We start from the raw sequence: 21,264 nt of genomic DNA on the forward strand, positions 1-21,264 counted from the left end.
AGTGAATCAACTGTAATGCTATAAAGCTGCAAGAATACTTTTTGTGCGTCGTGAAGAAATAAAAAATAATGACTTTATTTAGCAATTTCTTCTCTTGCATTGCAGTCTTCGATATGCATTCACAAGAGTACTGCTGTTTTGGGTGAACTGTCCCTTTAAAATTGGTCCAGTAGTGATGTAGTTGCAGTAAGTTTCCTTATTGGGAGACAAAGCAACATTTTGGTTTGTTTCAACAGAAATGACTGGAAAAAACAGCAACAAACAAATCATACAATCTGAACATTCCTCCAGTTTTTGACATTCTTGTCATTACAGACCTTATGTAAGGGAAGAATGTGATATGAATACTCTATGGCGCATCTGAGAGTGATAGCCAACATTTTTTTTTTTTTAAATTTTCCTGTCATTGTTTTCTTTTTGCATAGATAACATCAGAAAAAAAATCCATGTGAATTACGTAAGCACGATTAAACTGCGTAATCAGCAGGTCAGAAATGCATACAAAAATAAGGAATTTGGTTGTCTAAAATGCTTGCATTCCTCCCTGATTAAGTCATTTCTCTCTGAGATATTATGGATGATAGGCTTCTCTTGTTTTGTTGATCTGTTGAGTTTGAATAAAGCCCTTAGTGTGCATTTTCATAAGGCCCTTTGCGGCAGTTCGTTTTCAGGGGCGCAGCCTCTATAAAACAAGGCCACTTTGAGTTTAAAACAACACGGGGCATTTTTCAGTGACACTGAGACTGATGCCTCACCCTGATGTGAATATTAGTGGTGACAGAACTCGTATGCCGCTCAGAAGAGAAAAATGTGCATCAGCAGGACAAGGCATGTCATGGGAGCTCCATAAAGAACATGTACGACCATCTCTAGAACGCTCAAGCAAGCCATCCAGGGACAGGAAGTGAACCCACGCTGACGCCCCCTCCTGATCTCTCCTGTAGCTGTCATTTGCTTTCTGCTAATTTCATCTGGACTGAAACCTCATTTAACCCCCACCCATACTGCAACTAGAAGAGAGGGACCAGTAGTTTCTTTTTTTGAGTGCAAACTTAGAGGTATGTCAATTAAAAAAAAAATATATGAAGGAAGGAAACTATTATTGGTGTACAGTTAGTTTATATATGTTTTGTGTATTGGTCGTAATTAATAGCTTTTAAGCTTAGCTGGTTTATGAAGCTGCAGGGTTGTGTGATGGAGGATTTCCCATCATCTGTGGCAGCACATAACAGTAAATTACCAGTTAAAGGTATCAATTATGTCCTCTATGTATATTATTTTCGTTTTGTTGTACTAGCAAATAAAATCACTTCAATGCACAAACTCAAATAAATAAATGAAATAAGTCTTTCTATAATATAAACAAAAAAATGTTTTTAAAATATATATAAAAAATCTGTTTACATATTTATACATATTTTATTAGTTATTTGAAGTAGTAAATATATGCATTATGTAGTAATTAGTAGTAAATATATAGCATGTGTATTTGTATTGGTTAAAAAAAAGATTGATTTTCACTTTAATAAAACTAACAAAAGGTGAATTAATGGATAGATTTGTTTTATATAATTTAAACAAATATTTTTTAAATATTAAACAATTATATATAAAAAAATATATAAGTTTTATTGTATATTGTTAACACTTATTTTAAATAGTAAATCCACTACCAGTCAAAAGTTTTTGAACAGTAAGATTTTTAATGTTTTTTTTTTAATAATTCTCTTCTGTTTACCATACATCAAAGGTAGTATTTTTGTAAAATATTTGTACTATTTAAAATAACTGCTTTCTATTTAAATATATTTTAAAATGTAATTTATTCTTGTGATCAAAGCTTAATTTTCAGCATCATTACTCCAGACTTCAGTGTCACATGATCCTTCAAAAATCATTCTAATATGCTGATTTGCTGTTTAAGAAACATTTATTATTATTATTAATATTTAAAACAGTTGAGTACCTTTTTTCAGGACTCTTTGGAGTCTGTTAAATGTATTTAGCAGTTTATGTATTTATTTTTGGGGATAAGAAATTATAGAAATTTATACTTTTATTTGGCAAGGACACTTTGAATTGATCAGAAGTGATGATAAAGGCATCTATAATGTTACAATTGATTCTATTTCAGATAAATGCTGTTCTTCTGAACTTACTATTCATCAAAGAACCCAGAAAAAAGCTACTCAGCTATTTTTAACAACAATAATAATAATATAGTAATAGTAGTAATAATAATAATTGTTTTTGAGCAGCAACTCTGATATTATATATGATATATATTATTAGTTTTATTATATATTATTACAGTTATGTTTTAAGTAAGTATAGATGTTTTTCATCTATCGTCTAGTGTTGATTTTTATCGCATGCTAATTTATTGCATTATGATGTCATTATCTTTCAGAAGAATGCTCATGATGATACGGCTTTCAAATCCTTTCTGAAGACATGCGCTTATTATCTATAAAGAATAGTCATCTGAGGGAAATTGCCTGCTGAAAACACATTGCCATACCTCAGAATGTGAAACTCTATGCACTTTGTATCTTACGATACTGCGATAAATCATCTTGTAACGGGCTCCAAAAAGCGCTTTGGAATCGCAACTGAGGGCATGTTTTATGTCCACAGCTTGTTAAGCACATGGGTGTTTTACTGAAGCATCTGGATCCCGTAGGAAAACATATGCAAACACATCTGGCCTGGCAACAAATTGAAGTGAAAATATGAATCTCTCACCCTTCTGAAGTTTGCAAGAATTGCAGACTCACCACTACGTTTCCCCCCACCCAGCATCCTTCCGTCGCCCTCTTGAAGTTCGTCATCTATAAACTGCTTTGCCAAATAATCTCCGGTTCACCTCTGCTGTTAAAGAGACACGCCTCCGCTAGTTCCAGAAAAAATGGCACCACATCGATCTATTGTTCAAAACACTTTAGGTCATCATCCACAACAGCTGCTCTAAGTTAAGTAAAAATGGCTGAAATTCTTTGTCAAATTCCAGATTGAATTAAAAAGCTTCATTTGTCATGAGTGCCCTGCTGGAAAGCGGCACTGTGTATAAAGTATACTTCACATCAAAACGCCCATTAAACAAATCATAAAGTCTACTTTGCACTGATCTTAAATTTTGTTTTGAAAGATGCGGGGCCCTGTTGTCTAGAGCCATATGGGAAGTTCGGGAAATTATTTTCAGGTCCAGAGCATGAAATTAAGGACACGTGTTAAGCCTTTTGGCTGCGTATCGTTTTCATTGTGCGGTTTTCAGAGTTGCCTTTTCGGGGTTCTTTACTCTGTGCAGAATGCGCCAAGCTTGGCAATTAAACTCTCTAATGCGGAAATGTGTGTTTAACCCGAAACACATGGAGACTCCTGTTTCCTCAGCTACTAAGTAAACATTTTTATATTTATCTATATTTTCAAAGCCACACAAGTAAAGTATATTCTGTGTTAAGAGCACAGTGGGCCTTACAGTGTTTCTCTGCAGCAGCAAAATGTGGCTGTGTGTGCTCATAGTTTAACATTTTCTTTTTCATCTCAGATTGGCTACATACTTTGTATTTCCTCAGTGCTTACCTGATTAAATTTACTCATGCTCACCTGAAGCTGTTATTCAAATGGTGAACTGATAAAGGAAGGCAGTTGGAACTTCTAAAGAAGTGTAATTTTATTGCATTGTCTTCGTGCTGATCAGAATACTCAAGTATTTTATCAGGTGCTAGAATTTATACATAGTTTCAATAGTCAATATATTTTTATATATATGATACATAATTTAACTTGGCTAGTTCACCCAAAAATTGAAATTATGTCTTTCGCTCACCCTTATATAATTCCAAATCTGTATGAATTTCTTATGCCGAATACAAAAGAATATATTCTGAAGAATGTATCACTTTTTGTGTCCATACAATGTGAGAATTTTCATTTTTTAATGCACTGCCCCTTTAAGAGCGGAATATTGTGATATTTTCTGAGCTAGTTCTCTGTGGGATAGATTTATGTGGCAAAATGCTTTAGAGTATTAGTTGACTCATATATTTGCTAATATTTGGCTTTTTTGAGATTTGTTTAAAACGGTACATTAGATGCAAAATTCACTTTTACATGGTGTTTACATATAAATGTCTTAGCAGTGTGTGGACACAACCACTCTACAATGATAAAAAATTATTTACTCCTTTTTCTTAATTCCCAAAAAACCTTAACCGTCTTAATTATCAAGCAGTTTTGATTTTATAAGCAGTATGATGGCATACTGCTCAGGCCCCACCCACAACCACTGATATACTGTTCTTTATTAGCATATTTCTGCCCTCAGCCAGTTATACGCTGTCCACCATTTTCTCCTCGCTTGAGCAGTTGTAGCAACAACGTCTCGTAAGCAATGCAGGTGTTTTGTAGTTGGGTGTAAAAGTGAACATAAGAGTTTACATTTTCTCCCGACATCAGAGCCCCTGAGTATGCAGTGAATTAGCTTTGTTTTTGATGGTAACGCGCCACTGAATGCACACACAAAAAAGACGGGGCGGGGTTAGCAGTAGCTCATTATCATTTAAAGAGACATGCACCAAAATGTATTGCTGTGAACAGAGCTGTTGTTGACAAGGTAAAAAGTGTTGTTTTAAATGACCACTGAGGAATTTTAACCAAAGTCATTTTTAAAATATGACATTTTAAAAAATATGACATTTTAAAATAACGTACCACCTGCACTACACCTAAACCTACCGGACAGTATGAACAAAAGCGAATGTGATGTAAAAATGCAATCGCAAACATGCCGTTTTAGCTTGTTTTTTGATCTCTCATTTTTTAGCTCTTTTATCGTGAGTCATGTTTTTGATGGGATTCGTAGGATTCCACATCCTAAGTCCAATTCCGTGCCAGCTGAGCTACTGAGCAAGCTTATTACGTCCAGAAAGCAAAACATATGGAGCTGTAATCATAACTATATATGAAAATGTTTACAAGTGCTCGCTGTTTTACCGCCTCTAGTCGTCATTTCTGTTGGAAACTGCAATGATATTGCCATATATTTCACGTAGGGCTGCTCGATTATGGCAAAAATCATAATCACAATTATTTTGGTCAATATTGTAATCACGATTATTTAACATGATTATGACTGGGTCCAAAACTTTACATTAATTTAAAGATAGCAATACAACAGAAAAAAAAATACAAATAAGAAAAAAAAAACAGTGCTTTAAAAAATACTGAATACTTTTATGCAAGTCTAAAGTAGTCTTAACAGCCTACTACAGAAATTGAATGTAATTATTTGAATGTAAAATAAAACAGCGTCTTCACTGTAAAAATTTAAACAGGCTTTGTTTCTTATTAAAACTACAAAAGTCCTTCACTCAAGAGCAGTGAGTGAGTTTTATGTTTTATTAATATTAAGCACAGAGACGGCAGAAGGAATATTATTTGTTGCCACTTTAATAGCCACACGGATCCAATATACTATTACATGCGTATTTTCATTCTCAACTATTTATGATCATTTAAGACATAGCTGACATGGGTTTACATGAATAATCATAAAGCACCTCATTCTGAAATATTTTGACCATTTAGGCACGCACCTTGAGCTAAAAGATAACTTTACATGTCCGTGTTCTGCTCCATCTCTGAGCGCATACACAGAACAGCGCAAGTTCTCTTTCTCGCTTTTAAAAACGCAACATCAAAGAAACATTAATAAATCAAGCACGTCCCGTTTTATGAAAGTCACGTAACATGATTTTGCTGAATTGGAAAGGGGGCGGAATAGGGCGCAATAATCGTTTCATCTGGATTACTGTATTTTCATGATTGTTTGAAGCCAAAATCAAAACTGAATTTAGATTAATTGCACAGCCCTAATTTCGTGGATTGCGAAAAAGTTCCCAGAGGTACGTTTTCGTCATGAGACCAGGTAGGATTTTATTAGAGTATTTTGAGTATATGGAAAGTGTCCCCCCCCCCCCCCCCCAATTTCAACCAGTTTATGTACAACTCATTTGCCATCATTGAACTGTATTGTGAAGTAGAATGTGTATCTGTTGAGTTAAATCTTAAAGTTCTTGTTTTTTTTTTGTTTTTTTTAGCCGAAACGCCTTGTTCTTCTTGATAATATTTAATACTGAATAACAGGCAGAATGTTGCATCTCATTCTCCACGTATATAAAGTATTATCACCTTGCCTGGTTGAGTTTAATTGCGTGCCGTTTGAATACAACGATAGCTGTCTTTATTAGTGGCTGCTCGTAGAAGATTAGGAGCGCTTCGATTTTTTTTTCCTCCCTTCCACCGCAAAAGGCCCTGCCACTGGGAAAGTGAATAAACAGGCTCAAATAAATTGTACCAGTGTTTTCACCAGAAAACACTCCCTTGGGATTTATTTTCAAGCTGATTCCACCATAAATATACATGCATTAAGCGGTGGAAAAAGCGTCAGAGAGGGAAGCAGTGAATTAATTTGCATTCAGACGTTTCTTAACTTGCCTTGTTAAGATATTATCCGTTGTTAATGTTCTGCAGACATTTGCTTTAATGTATTCCATGTCTGACTGCTGTTTCGGTGTAAGTACGTGCATATACCTCTCTTGTACGGTACGCTCCACCTCCTTAAATAATTACCCAGACTGTAGCAAAGCTTTGTTCACACTTAAGAGGGTGACGGACCCTGATCACACTGCACTGACCCCTCTGACTGGATGGCTGCTCACACAGTCAAAGACATGCAGAGAAAGGCCTTTAGCAGCAATTAAACGGTCATCACTAAATGTGTGTGCGCGCGTGTTCGGCTCTCGAAATGAAGAATTGCAACCGTGGAACTTTAAACACCGCCGGCTGAGAGGTGCTTTGTAGCCTCTGTTAAAATATTATTTAGATTTTATGTCCGAGAAGTGTAAGCTAAGCCTCCGAAGCAATTAATTTTTTTTCCCGTTACAAAGGTAAAATGAGCAAGAGGTACATTCCAGCCTTATTATACCGGGTGCCGTGGGGAGTGTGGGATTAAGATGGCCATAATGAGGTGAGGCCTGTAATAAGAGTGTCTTCGCCAGGCCTAATGCGCTCGGCTCGGATCAGATGTGGCCTCTTCGAAAACGGCGCACTTATCTGAGGGCTTTAGGAGCAGAAAGGAGACAAAACCGCCGTCCCTCCCCAGCCCTCGTTGTAAATGAGTCTGATCCTTTTCAGATGTGATTCAATTAATTTACTTTAGATTTAATTACATGTGGAAGAGTCCGAGTTATCCCTCTTCTCTCGATAGGGGGTCTCTGCTTTCTAACTAGCCGCCCCCGGTGACTCCGATGTTCTTAATTACACTTTTATTTTCCTTTTCCCCCCAGCCCTTTTTTCACTTCCTCTTCCTGCTCTTGCTCTCCCCCCCCCCCAACCCCCCCCCCCCTCCCCCCTTAGTGGGCAGAAGAACTGGAATAGGATTAATAGGGTAGATGTGGGCTGTTTGTTTGTGGATGGTTCAAAGCAGTGTTTTGCCTCTGAACAGAGCTTGAGAGCCTGGGTTTATCTGCCAGAACGTTTGGAGAACTGAAATTGATATGTAGAGGTGCTACAAATCTCTTTCTCTTGAAGAGGGTTTCTTTTTTATAAATTTGACAATACCAACCACCTGTCTATTTGGGGAAAAAATGATGGATGGATTTTTTTGGGGCTTTTTTTTTCCCTTGAAGTCATTTGCTATTCAAATGTTTGCTTGCCACTTCAATTGACCATCACTCCCTTCAGCAATTCATCCCATGGCAAGCAGTTGGTGATAAGGCTTCTTTTAATAAAAACCTCCCTGACTTGATGAATACTGCCATTGTTGTGCCAGAGACCTCTTATCAAACACCTCTGTCCTGCTCAAATCAGCAGTCTGCAATATGGAAAAATATGTAAAAATGGCATGATTAATTCCCTTAGCCTTATTTTTTTTTTTAAAAGATCCTGACCTTCTGGGTGGAGAAGATACAGTAGCTGGGACTCGTCAGTGTAGTTGTGGTTTGATGTCAAGACTTTGAAGACTCTCGTATTGGCAGTTTGAATGCATCAAATTATTGTGTTCATTGAGTGACTCTGACAAATCAAATTAGAAGAAGTCACACTTTAACAGATCGCTGACATTTGTGAAGTTTTTGCATATGCTGCATACTAATATAACAGGTTCTAGTAAATAAGGCCTGATATGATGGAGCTTTCACATTCTGAGGCAGATCTTCACCTTTAACGACAGTAGAGAGTAAATAACTTGTTAAACACCACACAGTTACAGAGGGTTCAGAATTATCCTTGGTTAATGGTTTGAGGTGTTCAAAGCCCATAGTAGTAAATAGTAAGTGTTTTAAATTTGTGTTCAAAATGAAAACAATGCTGATTATCATTTGTAATTTGTCTTTTCAGGCCTCATCTGCCACCAACCGCATGCTGGAGTCTCAGAGCATCAGTGAACTCAAGGCTGAGATTGTTTCTCTGAAGGGTCTTCTTCTTAGCAGGTAACTTTTCACTTTTTTAAAGGAGTCGAACTGAGAAATAAAAATTTCCCTTGATCTTTTGACATCATTGTCATTGTACTATAAAAACATCAAGTTTTAGAACTCAAAACTTTTTGTTAGTCTGAAAACAGCTTATATTGAATGCAGTTTGCCAAAACTACAGCTTTCAGAATGTTCTACTCTATGATGTAATAGATAGAATAGCACCACCTCCGCAGAAAAAAATCAACATTGCTGTCTGTTTAGCTCTGCCCACCAATTCACGCATAGTGTTTACCAGAGAGGCGAACGTGCAGGTCTACGCAGAAACCAAACGATAAAGATGGCTCTAAAAAAAGAAAGTGCCAGTTTGTGGAAAAAAACAGTCTTTGAATTGCCTTCCTTCTGATCCCAATGTTAGGAATGGATGGATGAACTTTATTTTTAATTAAGTTCCAGACCGCGTCAGTAAGAATTCAATCCTTTTTTATTTTTTATTTTACCACTGATTCGTTTACAATTACCCATAGCATCAGCAACGCAATGCTCGTTCCCTTATCTTAGGGAACCGAGGTTATGTCAGTAACCTGAGCGACACAATATGATGCTGGATTTGCAAAAAGATTTAAACTAAAAGGCGATGTTTTGCCGACTATATTGCATCCGAAAGTGATGTCGCAACAAAAGTTACTATAATGAAAAGTGAGTAACTGTTTTCATTATGTGGTCACTATTGCTTCTTCTTACAGATCGTTTGATATGAACTGAGTTATTTAGGTTTCAAACCTAAATCACAGTGGCGTCCATCTATGAGGTATGAATGTACACTGTTAGCCAATCATAGCAGTGGGCATACTTTTGGGACAGTACTTTCGAGTCTAAAATCTGCCACGCCTATTCAAACAGCCTTCTGCTAATGGAGGTTAAAAACAGGACAGAAAATAGCCTATTACTTGAAAAAAATATGATTTTTTTTACGTCAAAATCTTGATAACATTATAAGTAGTTATAAGTAGACCTCAGAGAACAGTACAAAATAAAAAATAAAAGTAGTTCATGACCCCTTAATAAATCTCAAACAGTCGGCGCCGATAGCCTTGTGGGCAGCGCACCGACATACAGCGCTATTGCGCTCCGAGCGTCCCGTGTTCGAATCCCGACTCGAGGACCTTTCCCGATCCCATCCCCATCTCCAAAAAAAATGCCAAAAAAAAAAAATCTCTAGCAATAGAGATCCCGTATTTGTTTTGACAGGGACAAAATATGGCTATGTGTGTTTGGGTGTCAATCTGACATTGAAACGGTTTTATAGAAATTGGGGGGTGGTGTGCATGCTTAACAGTATGACACAGACACACTGAATTAAATGTATTTTCTTCCTGCACAGCCTCGGTTTTATTTGTGTAAAATAAAAATAAAAACATTTTCTGCTGTTACAAATATTGTTGTTTTTACTGTGTGTTAAATTTAGTGCTCAAAACTAATAAGATACATCTACTTAACATTTAACATCCTGAAAGAGACCTTTAGTAGATGTTCCAACATGCATTTTTTTGTATTATCTTTGTGTAAATGAGTGAAGAGCATTGTTTCTCACTCGGGGCAGCTGATATTAGTATGCCTTGGGACGATTTTGCAGATAAATGTGTCTGATATGGTTTGATCTGTGTGTGTCATATCGTTCTCTTCACCGGGGCATGTAGCTGGAACCGGCTCATTACTGGTTAATGAGGCCTGATGCATCCAACAGGTTCCCTCAATGCCCCAAGATGGATCTTCCCTCACTTTCATTAATGTTTACTTGATTATGTATGTATCATGCAAATTAAGATCTAAGTAATCTCATACATCTGAAATTCACACAGATAAAAGCTTTCGTTTGTCTGCCGTTTCGTTCTCATTAAACATTTTAAGCTGTAATTACTTTTTTCTTCCAGTGTCTGAATGTCTGGTTGTCCTTCTCAAGATGTGAGATCTTTGCTGTAAATACGAAACCAAGCTCACCATCTGCTCAACTTGTTGCCTCGTATATTCAAACAAAAGCACCCTGACAGTACATATCTGAAGTCGCTTTTGAATCTATTTTACCTTTGTTGTGAGGACACGCTTTGTTTTGAATCAGATGCCAGGTGTGGAGTACATATGGACATAATCTCTCATGTACTTTCAGACTGACAAACCTGCTTGTGTTTCCAAAGCACAATAGCTGGACTCGCTCGTGCATATTTTAGGCAGAATCAAGCCTGAGGCACAATGTGTACTCTGTTGTGAGAGATTTCAGCAAACAGTTCGAAGAAAACGCTTGTAATTTTCTATTCACGTCCTCTTTCTTCTCAGGAGACAGTTCCCCGCTTCACCCTCTGTTCCCAAAATCCCTTCCTGGCAAATCCCTCTCAAACCCGGATCACTCTCCAACCCACCCTCTGTCAACCACACCAACAGCAGTAGCGACATCTCGCCCGTCAGCAACGAGTCGGCCAACTCCTCCCCCATCAAAGAGGGAAACAGCTCCCAGACCACCCCGTCCGGCTCGCACTGCCTGAACGGAGACGTGGGCCTGGGCTCCATTCTCCCTCTGGACCTCAAAGACCAGGTCCGTATGGAAGTCCAAGGGGAGGAGGAGAAGAAAGAGGATGAGGAGGATGAAGACGAGGATGATGACGTGACCCATGCGGATGAAGAAGACCACCTGAGTGTGCAGACGGAGGACAGGAGAGGAGGCGACGGACAGATAAACGAGCAGGTGGAGAAGCTCCGGCGTCCAGAGGGTGCGAGCAACGAGAGCGAAGTCGATTAGAAAGAAGCGTCTGTCCATTCGCTTCTCTCAGTTTCCTTAGAGTTAATTTAAGTTCTGAAATCACACCCTTGTTGCAGTAAAACAGCTACCGTGAGCATCATTTTAACACTGTACGAAAGCGGCAGGTGAGGTGGATTATGTTCCTTTCACTGCAGTTCTTTACCCTTTTGACTTTACAACATGCAAACTTTCAACGTGCAAACCAGAGCGACGGCACAAACCATCTGCATGCCTGAACAAGCACAGCAACAGAAATTTCTGGAAAGACGACAAGAGAATTATGACTTTTTCTTTTGCAATCCATACATTTATCCCCTAAATGCTAGCTAGCTGTTTTACCAGAGACTGTAGTACGCCCTTTTAAGTGTACCATAGCACTTCAAGTCATCAATTGCAGTGTAGGGACTATAGACGCAAATCAGAAGCACCAAAGAAATCATACAGCTGTTGGATTTGTTTTCATGCCATTTCTTTTGTTTTGTTCAGCAGTAAACAGTTTTACACAGTCCCAACACTGTTGGATCAGCCTGTTTGTAGACCTTGCAATCTGTCGTAGTGAACCAACTCTGCTTCAGCAGTCTGTGTAACAACGAGGCCTTGTGTTTTGTGATCCGAGCCATGGTAAATTTGAGATTTCTGCAGGTGAAAGAGGGAGGGAAACATGTATGAGAACGCAGACAATGAGGCGAAAGAGAAATGTGTTTGTCTTGGTTGTATCTCTCCAGTCTCCAGCAGGGTAGCTGATTTGGTTTATGAAGTATGTTAATAATCAAATGATCGACAAATAACAGATGTATTAGTTCATGCGGCTTGAAATGTCAAGGAGGCTAAAATCGGAAATCTAATACTGAAAGCCTGTTATATTGTATTATATTACATGACAAACCCTCCAGTCCAAATTATATAGGCCTCCTGCAGTGAATAATCTTAACATGAAACGGTGCTGGGGTTTTGTAATTAAACTGTGTAAAACAATGGATGCTTCAGCGGAGGTGCTGACAGTTGTGCTTTTCTCTTTGGGGGCTTTTCTCTCAGAAAGTCCTGAGAGGATTAAAAAAAAGACGAAAAAAAAAATTTCCCCCGTGATGCAAATGGAGAGTAACGTATGAATATTTAACTAATGAAATTACTCACTCGCCAGCTGATGAGAAACAAAGCCAGAGAGATCCTGGAGTGAGAACTAGAGCGGCAGATCCATTGTGACATTTTCACTTTTAACAAATGACCTTCAGAGTAACCGGATTACAGCGCAGCCAGGTGAATTGTGGGTCTGTGGCGGCACAATGCGAGGGCACAATGAAAGAGCTCAACTTGTCTGGCCATGTGTGTATGTCTTCTTACTTCCTAGACTAGGGATGGCTTAACACTAACCCACACATGAATAGCATATATTCATATGATACAATGTCAAGAGAAACCGCGTGTGTTCATTTGAAATGCAGTGACTTGATTTTTTATTTTTTTTTAACTTGGGCGTTGATTTAAAAAGCTACAAATCCAAATGTGAAGTGAACATTAGAGCAATAGTTCAGCCCAAAAAAATCAGTGATTTACCTTTATGCCGTCTAATATTTTTGTGGAATGCAAAAGGATGCATTTTGACAATTTCACACTGCTCCACAGTTCATAGCAACCACATCTGTTAAACATTTACCCAAAAAACACCATTAAAGTTCACTTCCACAACAAAAATGTACAGATATTTTATTCACCCCCTTGTCATCCAAGATGTTCATGTCTTTCTTTCTTCAGTCGTAAAGAAATTGTTTTTTTGAGGAAAACATTTCAGGATTTCTCTCCATATAGTGGACTTCTATGGTGCCCCTGAGTTTGAACTTCCAAAATGCATTTTAAAAGCAGCTTCAAAAGGGCTCTAACGATTGGTTATTTTCTAAAAAAAAAAAAAATTTTTAACCTCAAATGCTCGTCTTGTCTAGCTCTGCGTGAACTCTGTGTATTCGGAAAAACTCCCATCTCATTTTCTCCTCTAACTTCAAAATCATTCTACATCGCCGCAAAAGTACTGACCCAGTGTTTACAAAGTGAACATGCAAAGAAGATCAAACGCCTTTTACAAAAAAGTAAAACGGCGATGTAGGGCGATTTTGAAGTTGGAGAATAAAATGAGATGGGAGTTTTTCGACCCACCCTAACTGTCATAAACCGCAATACACAGAGTTGACACAGAGCTAGACAAGTTTTTTTTTTTTAGAAAATAACCGATTGTTTCGCTAGATAAGACGACTTTCCTTGGCTGGGATCATTTAGAGCCCTTTGAAGCTGCAATTTAAACTGCATTTTGGAAGGTCAAACTCGGGGGCACCATAGAAGTTCACTACATGGAGAAAAATCCTGAAATGTTTTCCTCAAAAAACATAATTTCTTTGTGACTGAGAAAAGGGGGTGAGTATATTCTTTGTACATTTTTGTTCTGGAAGTAAACTACTTCTTTAAAGAAACAAATCAGTCGGATTCATTCGAATAACAGGTTGATCCAGTTCACAAAAATCACTACATAGTTAATTTCCCAAATTGGACTGATCAGGTTTTTGAGTTAAACTCAATAAGGCCAGAGTGGTTCTCAAGTTAACAGCTCAAGAACTGTTCCAAGTGTTTTTTTGTCTTTTTTTGGAGCTCAAATGGTCACTATGAACTGTCACTGAAAAAAAAAAAAACCCTCAAAATATAACATTCTTTGTCCCATATGGGGAATAATATGACATTAAAAATAATCACAGAATTTAATTTTTGGCTGAACTATCTGCTTAAAGGAATCAGTAAAATCCATTTAATCTTGAAAGTAAATTGCATTTATTGGTGTCAGAAGTGTCATTGCAGAGTTAGAAGAAGGAAGGAAGACCACTGGCTTCAGAATGAGACGGAGCTTTAGCGTGTGTGTGTGTGTGTGTGTGTGTGTGTGTGTGTGTGTGTGTGTGTGTGTGTGTGTGTGTGTGTGTGTGTGTGTGTGTGTGTGTGTGTGTGTGTGTGTGTGTGTGTGTGTGTGTGTGTGTGTGTGTGTGTGTGTGTGTGTGTGTGTGTGAGTGTGTGCATGTATCAGTTTTGCTTAAAACCACATTCAGGAGTTCCTGCAACTGGCAGGTTGTTTCTGGTAGTGTGGCAGCAGAGGCCTTTAAACAACTTAGTTTGCTAATTTTAGCTAATAATTGTGAAGCCGCTGTGAGGGCTACTGAATAAAACATGATATAAGCCACATATTCAGTGCCTATATCTCTTTTAATATTACATCCTCATCTCCAACTGTATTTTTACAACACCTTTGTTAGGAATCTACATACTGCTGCTCAGTTTCAGCAACTCAGTTTAGGGATTTAAGCATTTGTTCTTATTTGCCTGAGCCGAGTGTGTGTGATGGATCAGTTTTATAAGTCGGTTTACGTCTGTAACGGTTTGTGTGAACTGCACATTGTTGCTGTCTGTGGCTCTGTTGATGTTGTTGACACCCTGCTGGTATTTGTCACAGAGAAATTGTGGTATGAAAAGATGAATGTACATAATTGTAATAAATTTGATTTAACACAAATGTTCTGTTTTTGATTTGTCATTTCATTAGGAATAAATGTAACTTTGGTTTCATGCTTTCATTGTAACAAAAAAGAACATATAAAAAAGGAGGCATAGTATTCATTACTGAATTATTCATTAGTGTAAATTATTCATGCATAATACATGCATTTATTTTTTATTAGGTAATGTGCTGTTCCAAAATAGGCAAAAAGATGATAAAAATAAATGAATGAAATTTAAATTATGCAGTTGAGTTTACATAAGTGCAAATGATTATTAAATGTAAATTATTTATATTTTTTATATAATTTGCAAGTTACATGAGAGTCTAAAAGAAAATGTGGATAAAGGCTGCATTTTCATCTTGCTCGAAATTTCACATTAGATCAGCGTTCTTGTTGGCATTTTCAGTGGACTCTATTAAGTGAATTTCAGTCGATAAACCTTGATCCTAAAGCAGCACTGTTGAAAAAATGTAAAAAAGGCCCCATTCCACTGTAGTAAGCAATACAAATATTCCAGTGCATTATCAAGTTTATGAATTTAATTTGTCTGTCAAGGTCTAAATGATCAATAGCCTTGCACATATTGATGTGGTGTATAAACTTCTCAAAGGTTCGATACCGCATCCCTTTGTAATCCATTAACCTCTCCCCGGAGTTCAGGCCAGGCTCAGATTTATAGGGGCTGCTGTAATAAATGCACTTGTACATCATTTAGTGTCTTATGGGACAAGCAGTGCATTCCTGCCCAGAAAGCTTGCTCCATCCCAATCTCCAACTCTTTGGAGTGGTACTGTAGGTTGTTTTGGCCCAACCTGACTCCAAAGCTAGAGCAGGAAATGCAACGAGGCCGAACTCTGAATATCTTTTCATAGAGAATCAAAGAAAGGTTTTTTTTTAGTTTTTTATTTACAGACACTGAAGGTGTCTGTCGTGGTTTTGCAGAGACTCTGGAGCTTCAACCTCATCAGTCGGCTTTACTAAACGGAGTGCGCTCAATAGGCTGCTGCTGTATTGATGTGTGCTGAACTCCATTGTTCTCCTGAACTGAGCACTCAGCAGGTTAGAGGGCTGAGTGTCTCCTTGGATCAATGCAAGGGTTGTTAGCCCTTCCTGCCCCAGGAGGTTCACTGAACACAGCCTGCGCTCACTGCCCGGGGTGCTCATGGAGGAATTGCAATGGGGACGCCACATCACCTCAAGTCTCAATCTGAATTGTCTTTTGCCATCTGTAGATTAGAGAGCCATTTAAAATAACTGTAAAGACCAAGCAATTGGTAAATTGCAAATTCATTTTGAACTAACTTATGCATTTCAATTTACATAAGTACAAATTATTTTTATATTTACATTTAAATACAGGGTTTCACAATTTTCTTAGAGGTCTATGATGAAACGACAAACAAAATTAAGATAAAATTGCAATAAATTAGAATGATATAAATTTTACAATTTATTGCAATTTAAATTTTATTTATTTATCATTTGTATATATATTAATATATTCAAAAGTCCTCTTAAAGTTTTTTTTTCCCCTCAAATGTAAATTGATGCCCTACTTATTAAAGCCAAGTATGAATCTCATCAAGTTCGTTTTTTTAAGCATTTTACATTTATTCCAAAATAATAACTCAAGGCAGTAACAATTTAAACAATATGTGACCCTGGACCACAAAATCTAGACGAAAGTTGCATGGGTATATTTGTAGCAGTAGTCAAAAATACGTTGTATGGTTCAAAATTATTTCTACCACTGAATAAAAATAAAAAAGGTATTTGCGATCTTACAATCCTTTTGTTCTCGTAATTGCATGTTTACATCTCATAATTCTGACTTTTTTTTTCTCAGAATTGCCTAATGTACACTTGCAATTCTGACTTTTTTTCTCAAAACTGTAAGATATAAATGCACAATTGCAAGTTATAAAGTCAGAATTGCGTGATATAAACTCACAATTGCGAAAAATAAAGTCAGAATTGCGAGATATAAACTCGCATTTCTGACTTTGTATGTCGTAATTACAACTTTGTATTTCGCAATTCAGACTTTTTTTATTGTGAGATATAAATTCACAATTGCGAGTTATGAAGTCCAGTTCTGAGGAGAAAAAAAAAAGGTATGTTCACATAATTGCAAGTTTATATCTTACAATTCGGACTTAACTCACAGTTGCGAGTTTATATCACACAAGTCTGAATTCATTTCTCAGAATTGCGAGTTTAAATCATGCAATTCTGACTTTATAACTCGCAGTTGTTTAGTTTATATCACGCAGTTGCGATTATTTCTCAGAATTGCGAGTTTATATCTCACAATTCTGACTTTATAACTCGCAATTGTGAGTTTATAACTTACAATTCTTAGAAAAAGAGTCAGAATTGTGTCAAGCAATAGAGCAGTAGAGATCATGTTCCATGAAGATATCTTGTAAATTTCCTACCATAAATATATCCAAACTTAATTTTTGATTAGTAATTTGCAGTGCTAAGAACTTTATTTGAACAACTTTAAAGGCAATTTTCTCAATATTTAGATTTTTTTGCACCCTCAGATTCCAGATTTCCAAATGGTTGTATCTCGGCCAAATATTGTCCTATCCTAGTTTAGTTTCATTTACTAAACTCTGAACTGGAACAATGAAAACAAGGAAACCATGGAAAGCTTATTTTTTCAGCTTTCAGGTAATGTACTGTACAAGTCTCAATTTAAAAAAATTGACCCTTATGACTGGTTTTGTGATCCATGGTCACACATTTTATTTGTGAACTTATGTTTAGCTACTCTTTTTAATAGTTAACATTTAACTAATTTAGAATTTTTGGATTATCAGTCATCAAAGCTCTGTAAATATTGGTCACAGACATGGACATTTACTTTAAATTTCACCAAGCTGATTACTGACTAAAAACTCCCACAGATCATGTTTTCATGCCATTTTTCCAGTCTTATTCTAATGTAACAAAGTGGTTATATCTAAGTGTGTGAGTTGTTTACTTACTTTTTTAAATTAATGTTCTTTCAGACTGTTTTGCGAACACGCACAAACACGAGGTGGGATTTATCTCATGAACTAATCACAGCTGATCTTAACCAGTCATATCCAGTCATATTGCGATTACCCTCCACCAAACCCACCACATGCTTTAGGGGTTCTGTTAAAACTCAATGGGCTCAGGAGAGGCTAGAGAGTTGCAGAATATCGTTGTAACTTTACCTGCTGATGTCGCTGTTAGACAATGTTTAATCGTAAAAAATGAGAGATTTATACACTTTCTAAAGTTATATTTTGTAATATTGGCATTGTTTTATTTTTTACTACAGTTTTTCTCATCTAATATTTTGAGGAGACACTGTCTCCCTTGCCTCTTTGGAGAAAACGTCCCTGATATATTGGAAAGCCGTGTGTTGGAAAGTACTTTGTGCTATATATACTACTAATAAAACTAAAGGAACACTTTTAACCCCCTTAAACATAACTTTCATCACTACAGTGCTGTCATAAAACTGGTATTAGAACACATTCCATATTAAAGATATCAGGCGATGCCAGTCATACCTATCTTTATTTTTAACAATAGCACAGCAGGTGCCCCATTAAAGCAGTATCCCTGGACACAGTCCCAGTCACTGGGACAGAAAACCTCTCCAAGTTCTCTCAGCTTTGCATGAGAAAGGTCAAGCCTAATTCTACAGGGATGGACCGGAGGGGTGACTTCCTCCTTCCGTCTCAGATAAGATAAGCAGGAGCGCATGCAGTGCTGCATGTGTAGGAGGGAGCCTGTTTGATGTTGTGCTAATGTGGGTCCAGACCTCTGGAACACCACTGAGTATCCTACACTCAAAGGGAATCCGCTGATGGACAGATGGTAGCGCGCACCACGGGACGCTCGCGCTCTATGCTGCTTGAGTCGGCTGTGTGTGATGTTGCAGTTCAGCCTGTAAAACACAGAGTCTGGTTTCCATCAGGGACCCTTGGGCACACACATTTGGACGCCCCTTATCTATACTTTAAGCAACAAGGGTAATTTGGTTAAAAAACCAATTGTCTTAACAGGTGTCAACTAAGAGAATTTAACCAAAACTCATCCCACTTGAAAAAGCCCAAATAGTCGATGTTGGCTATGAAAAGTTTCAAAAAAGGCCTAACCGTATAAAGATGAGAAAACAACAGCAAAAAAGTTGAATTTAAGATTTGAAAAATCACACACAGCTTTACTGAAGAACAGCAAATGTTTCAGTCACAACATGTCCTTCTTTAGTATGTAATTACAATGCCAAATGCAAGAGTCATCTTGAAAAAAAAAAGGTTCTTTTTCACGTGGTATGTGTGATGTAAAAATATATGTATTGATCGTAATTTAATATTGAATGTAATTAGTACAAATCTCAACAAACTAGAAATGTACAGAAAGGCTTTTTTCCATCCTTTAATTATAATTTACTAGTGGTCATATGTTATATTTGTTAATTCTTTTTTTTTTTTTTCTTTTTTTTTTTGGTCAACATGTAAGACACACAGCCATGTGATCTTTCTTTGTTTTAGATGACTCTTGCACCTGGCATTTCAGTTAGGCACTGAAGAAGGTCATGTTGTGACCAAAACATTTGCCGTTCCTCAGTGAAGTTTGCTTTTTTTGTCGTATTTTCATCTTCATAGTGTTCAGGCCTTTTTTGCAACTTTCATCCAGTGTGTGTGTATATTATCACGTGACTTTCCCTCATTCATTCTCAATTACCCCCCCACCAAACTCACAGCCTGCTTTAGGGGGTCTGCCAAAATTTAATGGGCTCAGAGGCGACTTTACTTACTTGTGTCGCTATTAAATAGTTTTATTTTAGAAAAATTAGCGATTTATACATATTTTTATGTCATGTTTTGTAATATTTGCGTTTTTATTTGTACTATTAATTTTTTACTTATCTAATTTTTTTTAAGACTGCCTCCCTTGCCTCCTCAGAGGAAACACCCCTGATATACACAAGATTAATTTTTTTTTAAAGAAGTCTCTTTTGCTCACCAAGCCTGCATTTATTTGATCCAAAGTACAGCAAAGTATTATTTATTAAACATATTTTCACTATTTAAAATAACTGTTTTCTATTTGCATATGTTTTAAAATATAATTTATTTTTGTGATCAAAGCTAAATTTTCAGCGTCATTACTCCAGTCTTCAGTGTCACGTGATCCTTCAGAAATCATTCTAATATGCTGATTTGCTGTTCAAGAAACATTTTTTATTATTATTATTATGAGTATTTTTTTTTTTCAGGATTCTTTGATGAATAGAAAGACCCAAAGATCAGCATTTATCTGAAATCAAAAGCTTCTGTAACATTATACACTATATTATTCAAAATCTCAGTCGGCGGGGTATTAATATTCAGCTTTGAAATCACACAAATAAATTACGTTTCAAAATGTATCCAAATAGAAGTTATTTTAAATAGTACAATTTAAAAATTAAAATGTAACTTTTTTTGTTGTACTTTAGATTAAATATATGCAGGCTTGGTGAGCAAAAGAGACTTCTTTAAGAGACATTAAAAATCGTACTATTCAAAAACTTTTGACTGGTACTATGTGTGTGTGTGTGTATATATATATATATATATATATATATATATATATATATATATATATATATATATATATATAAATATAAAACATACTGCAGCTGAAGGTGGTGTCCTGTGCTAAAAGTTATAACAGACCACACTTCTGGGGGCTGGAGTTGAGGTGAAAATGGGCCAAGGTCGCGTGAGACGGCCTGCGTAAGACCTTAGTGGGCTAAACCCAAGTGCAACAAAGCCCGCATAGTCATAAAGCACTTTGTCATCACTTATATGATTGTTCAATCGAGCAGGATTGCATTTCGCCCTGCTGTGTGGCTGCTGTCACTTGATGTTCCTCTGGCCCTGTTTCAACTCTAAATGCAACAAATACCCACCGCCGTCGTCCTCATGGGGCAGCGCTGTGGCTCTGGTGGTCAAAACGGTGTCACGTCTTGCAGAGGAGGTATGGAAGAACAGAGGGGTGGGGTGTGAAAAACAGAAAGAGCGAGGAAAACAATAGCATGCTGTAAAAGAGAAGAATAAATCTCCGGGGAGCTGAGAGCCCCTGGAAGTGGTAATACTGGAGACAATATTTATGAATTGGCCTGTAATGAGCCATCAGCGGCATGGCGGATATGAGCGCCACCGGAGAAAAATGCCCTTGTCCTACACGGACCAGGGAGAGCATCCGTGTTATAGTGGGTAGAATGGATTATCTAGGGGTGCTTGTCGCTTGTTGAGGATTCGGGACTGCGGGCGGTGACGGGGCAACAGGTGCGGCCCTCGCCGAGGCTTGCAAATTAGACAAATCACATGCGCGGCACCTGAAAGACGCCGCAGGCTCTGAGGAGGAAGTGAAAGCGAAGCTCGACCTGGCACTGACTCTCCGTTCGGTTCAGATAGGGCTCGCTCGT

At 37.3% G+C, this 21,264-nt stretch overlaps 1 protein-coding gene across 1 annotated transcript in view; it reads left to right on the top strand.

Annotated features, from left to right (window-relative positions):
- Positions 1 to 14,809, top strand: part of pex14 (peroxisomal biogenesis factor 14) — a 91,100-nt gene extending 76,291 nt beyond the window's left edge. Inside the window, exons 8-9 of the mRNA XM_073823498.1 lie at positions 8,401 to 8,492; positions 10,809 to 14,809. Of these exons, the coding sequence (XP_073679599.1) occupies positions 8,401 to 8,492; positions 10,809 to 11,268 (552 nt within the window). The 3' untranslated portion in view covers positions 11,269 to 14,809. The remainder of the gene's footprint in view (positions 1 to 8,400; positions 8,493 to 10,808) is intronic.
- Positions 14,810 to 21,264: the final 6,455 nt, after the last annotated feature.

This window comes from Garra rufa, chromosome 18, assembly GCF_049309525.1.
Source record: "Garra rufa chromosome 18, GarRuf1.0, whole genome shotgun sequence".
Classification (NCBI taxonomy): domain Eukaryota; kingdom Metazoa; phylum Chordata; class Actinopteri; order Cypriniformes; family Cyprinidae; genus Garra; species Garra rufa.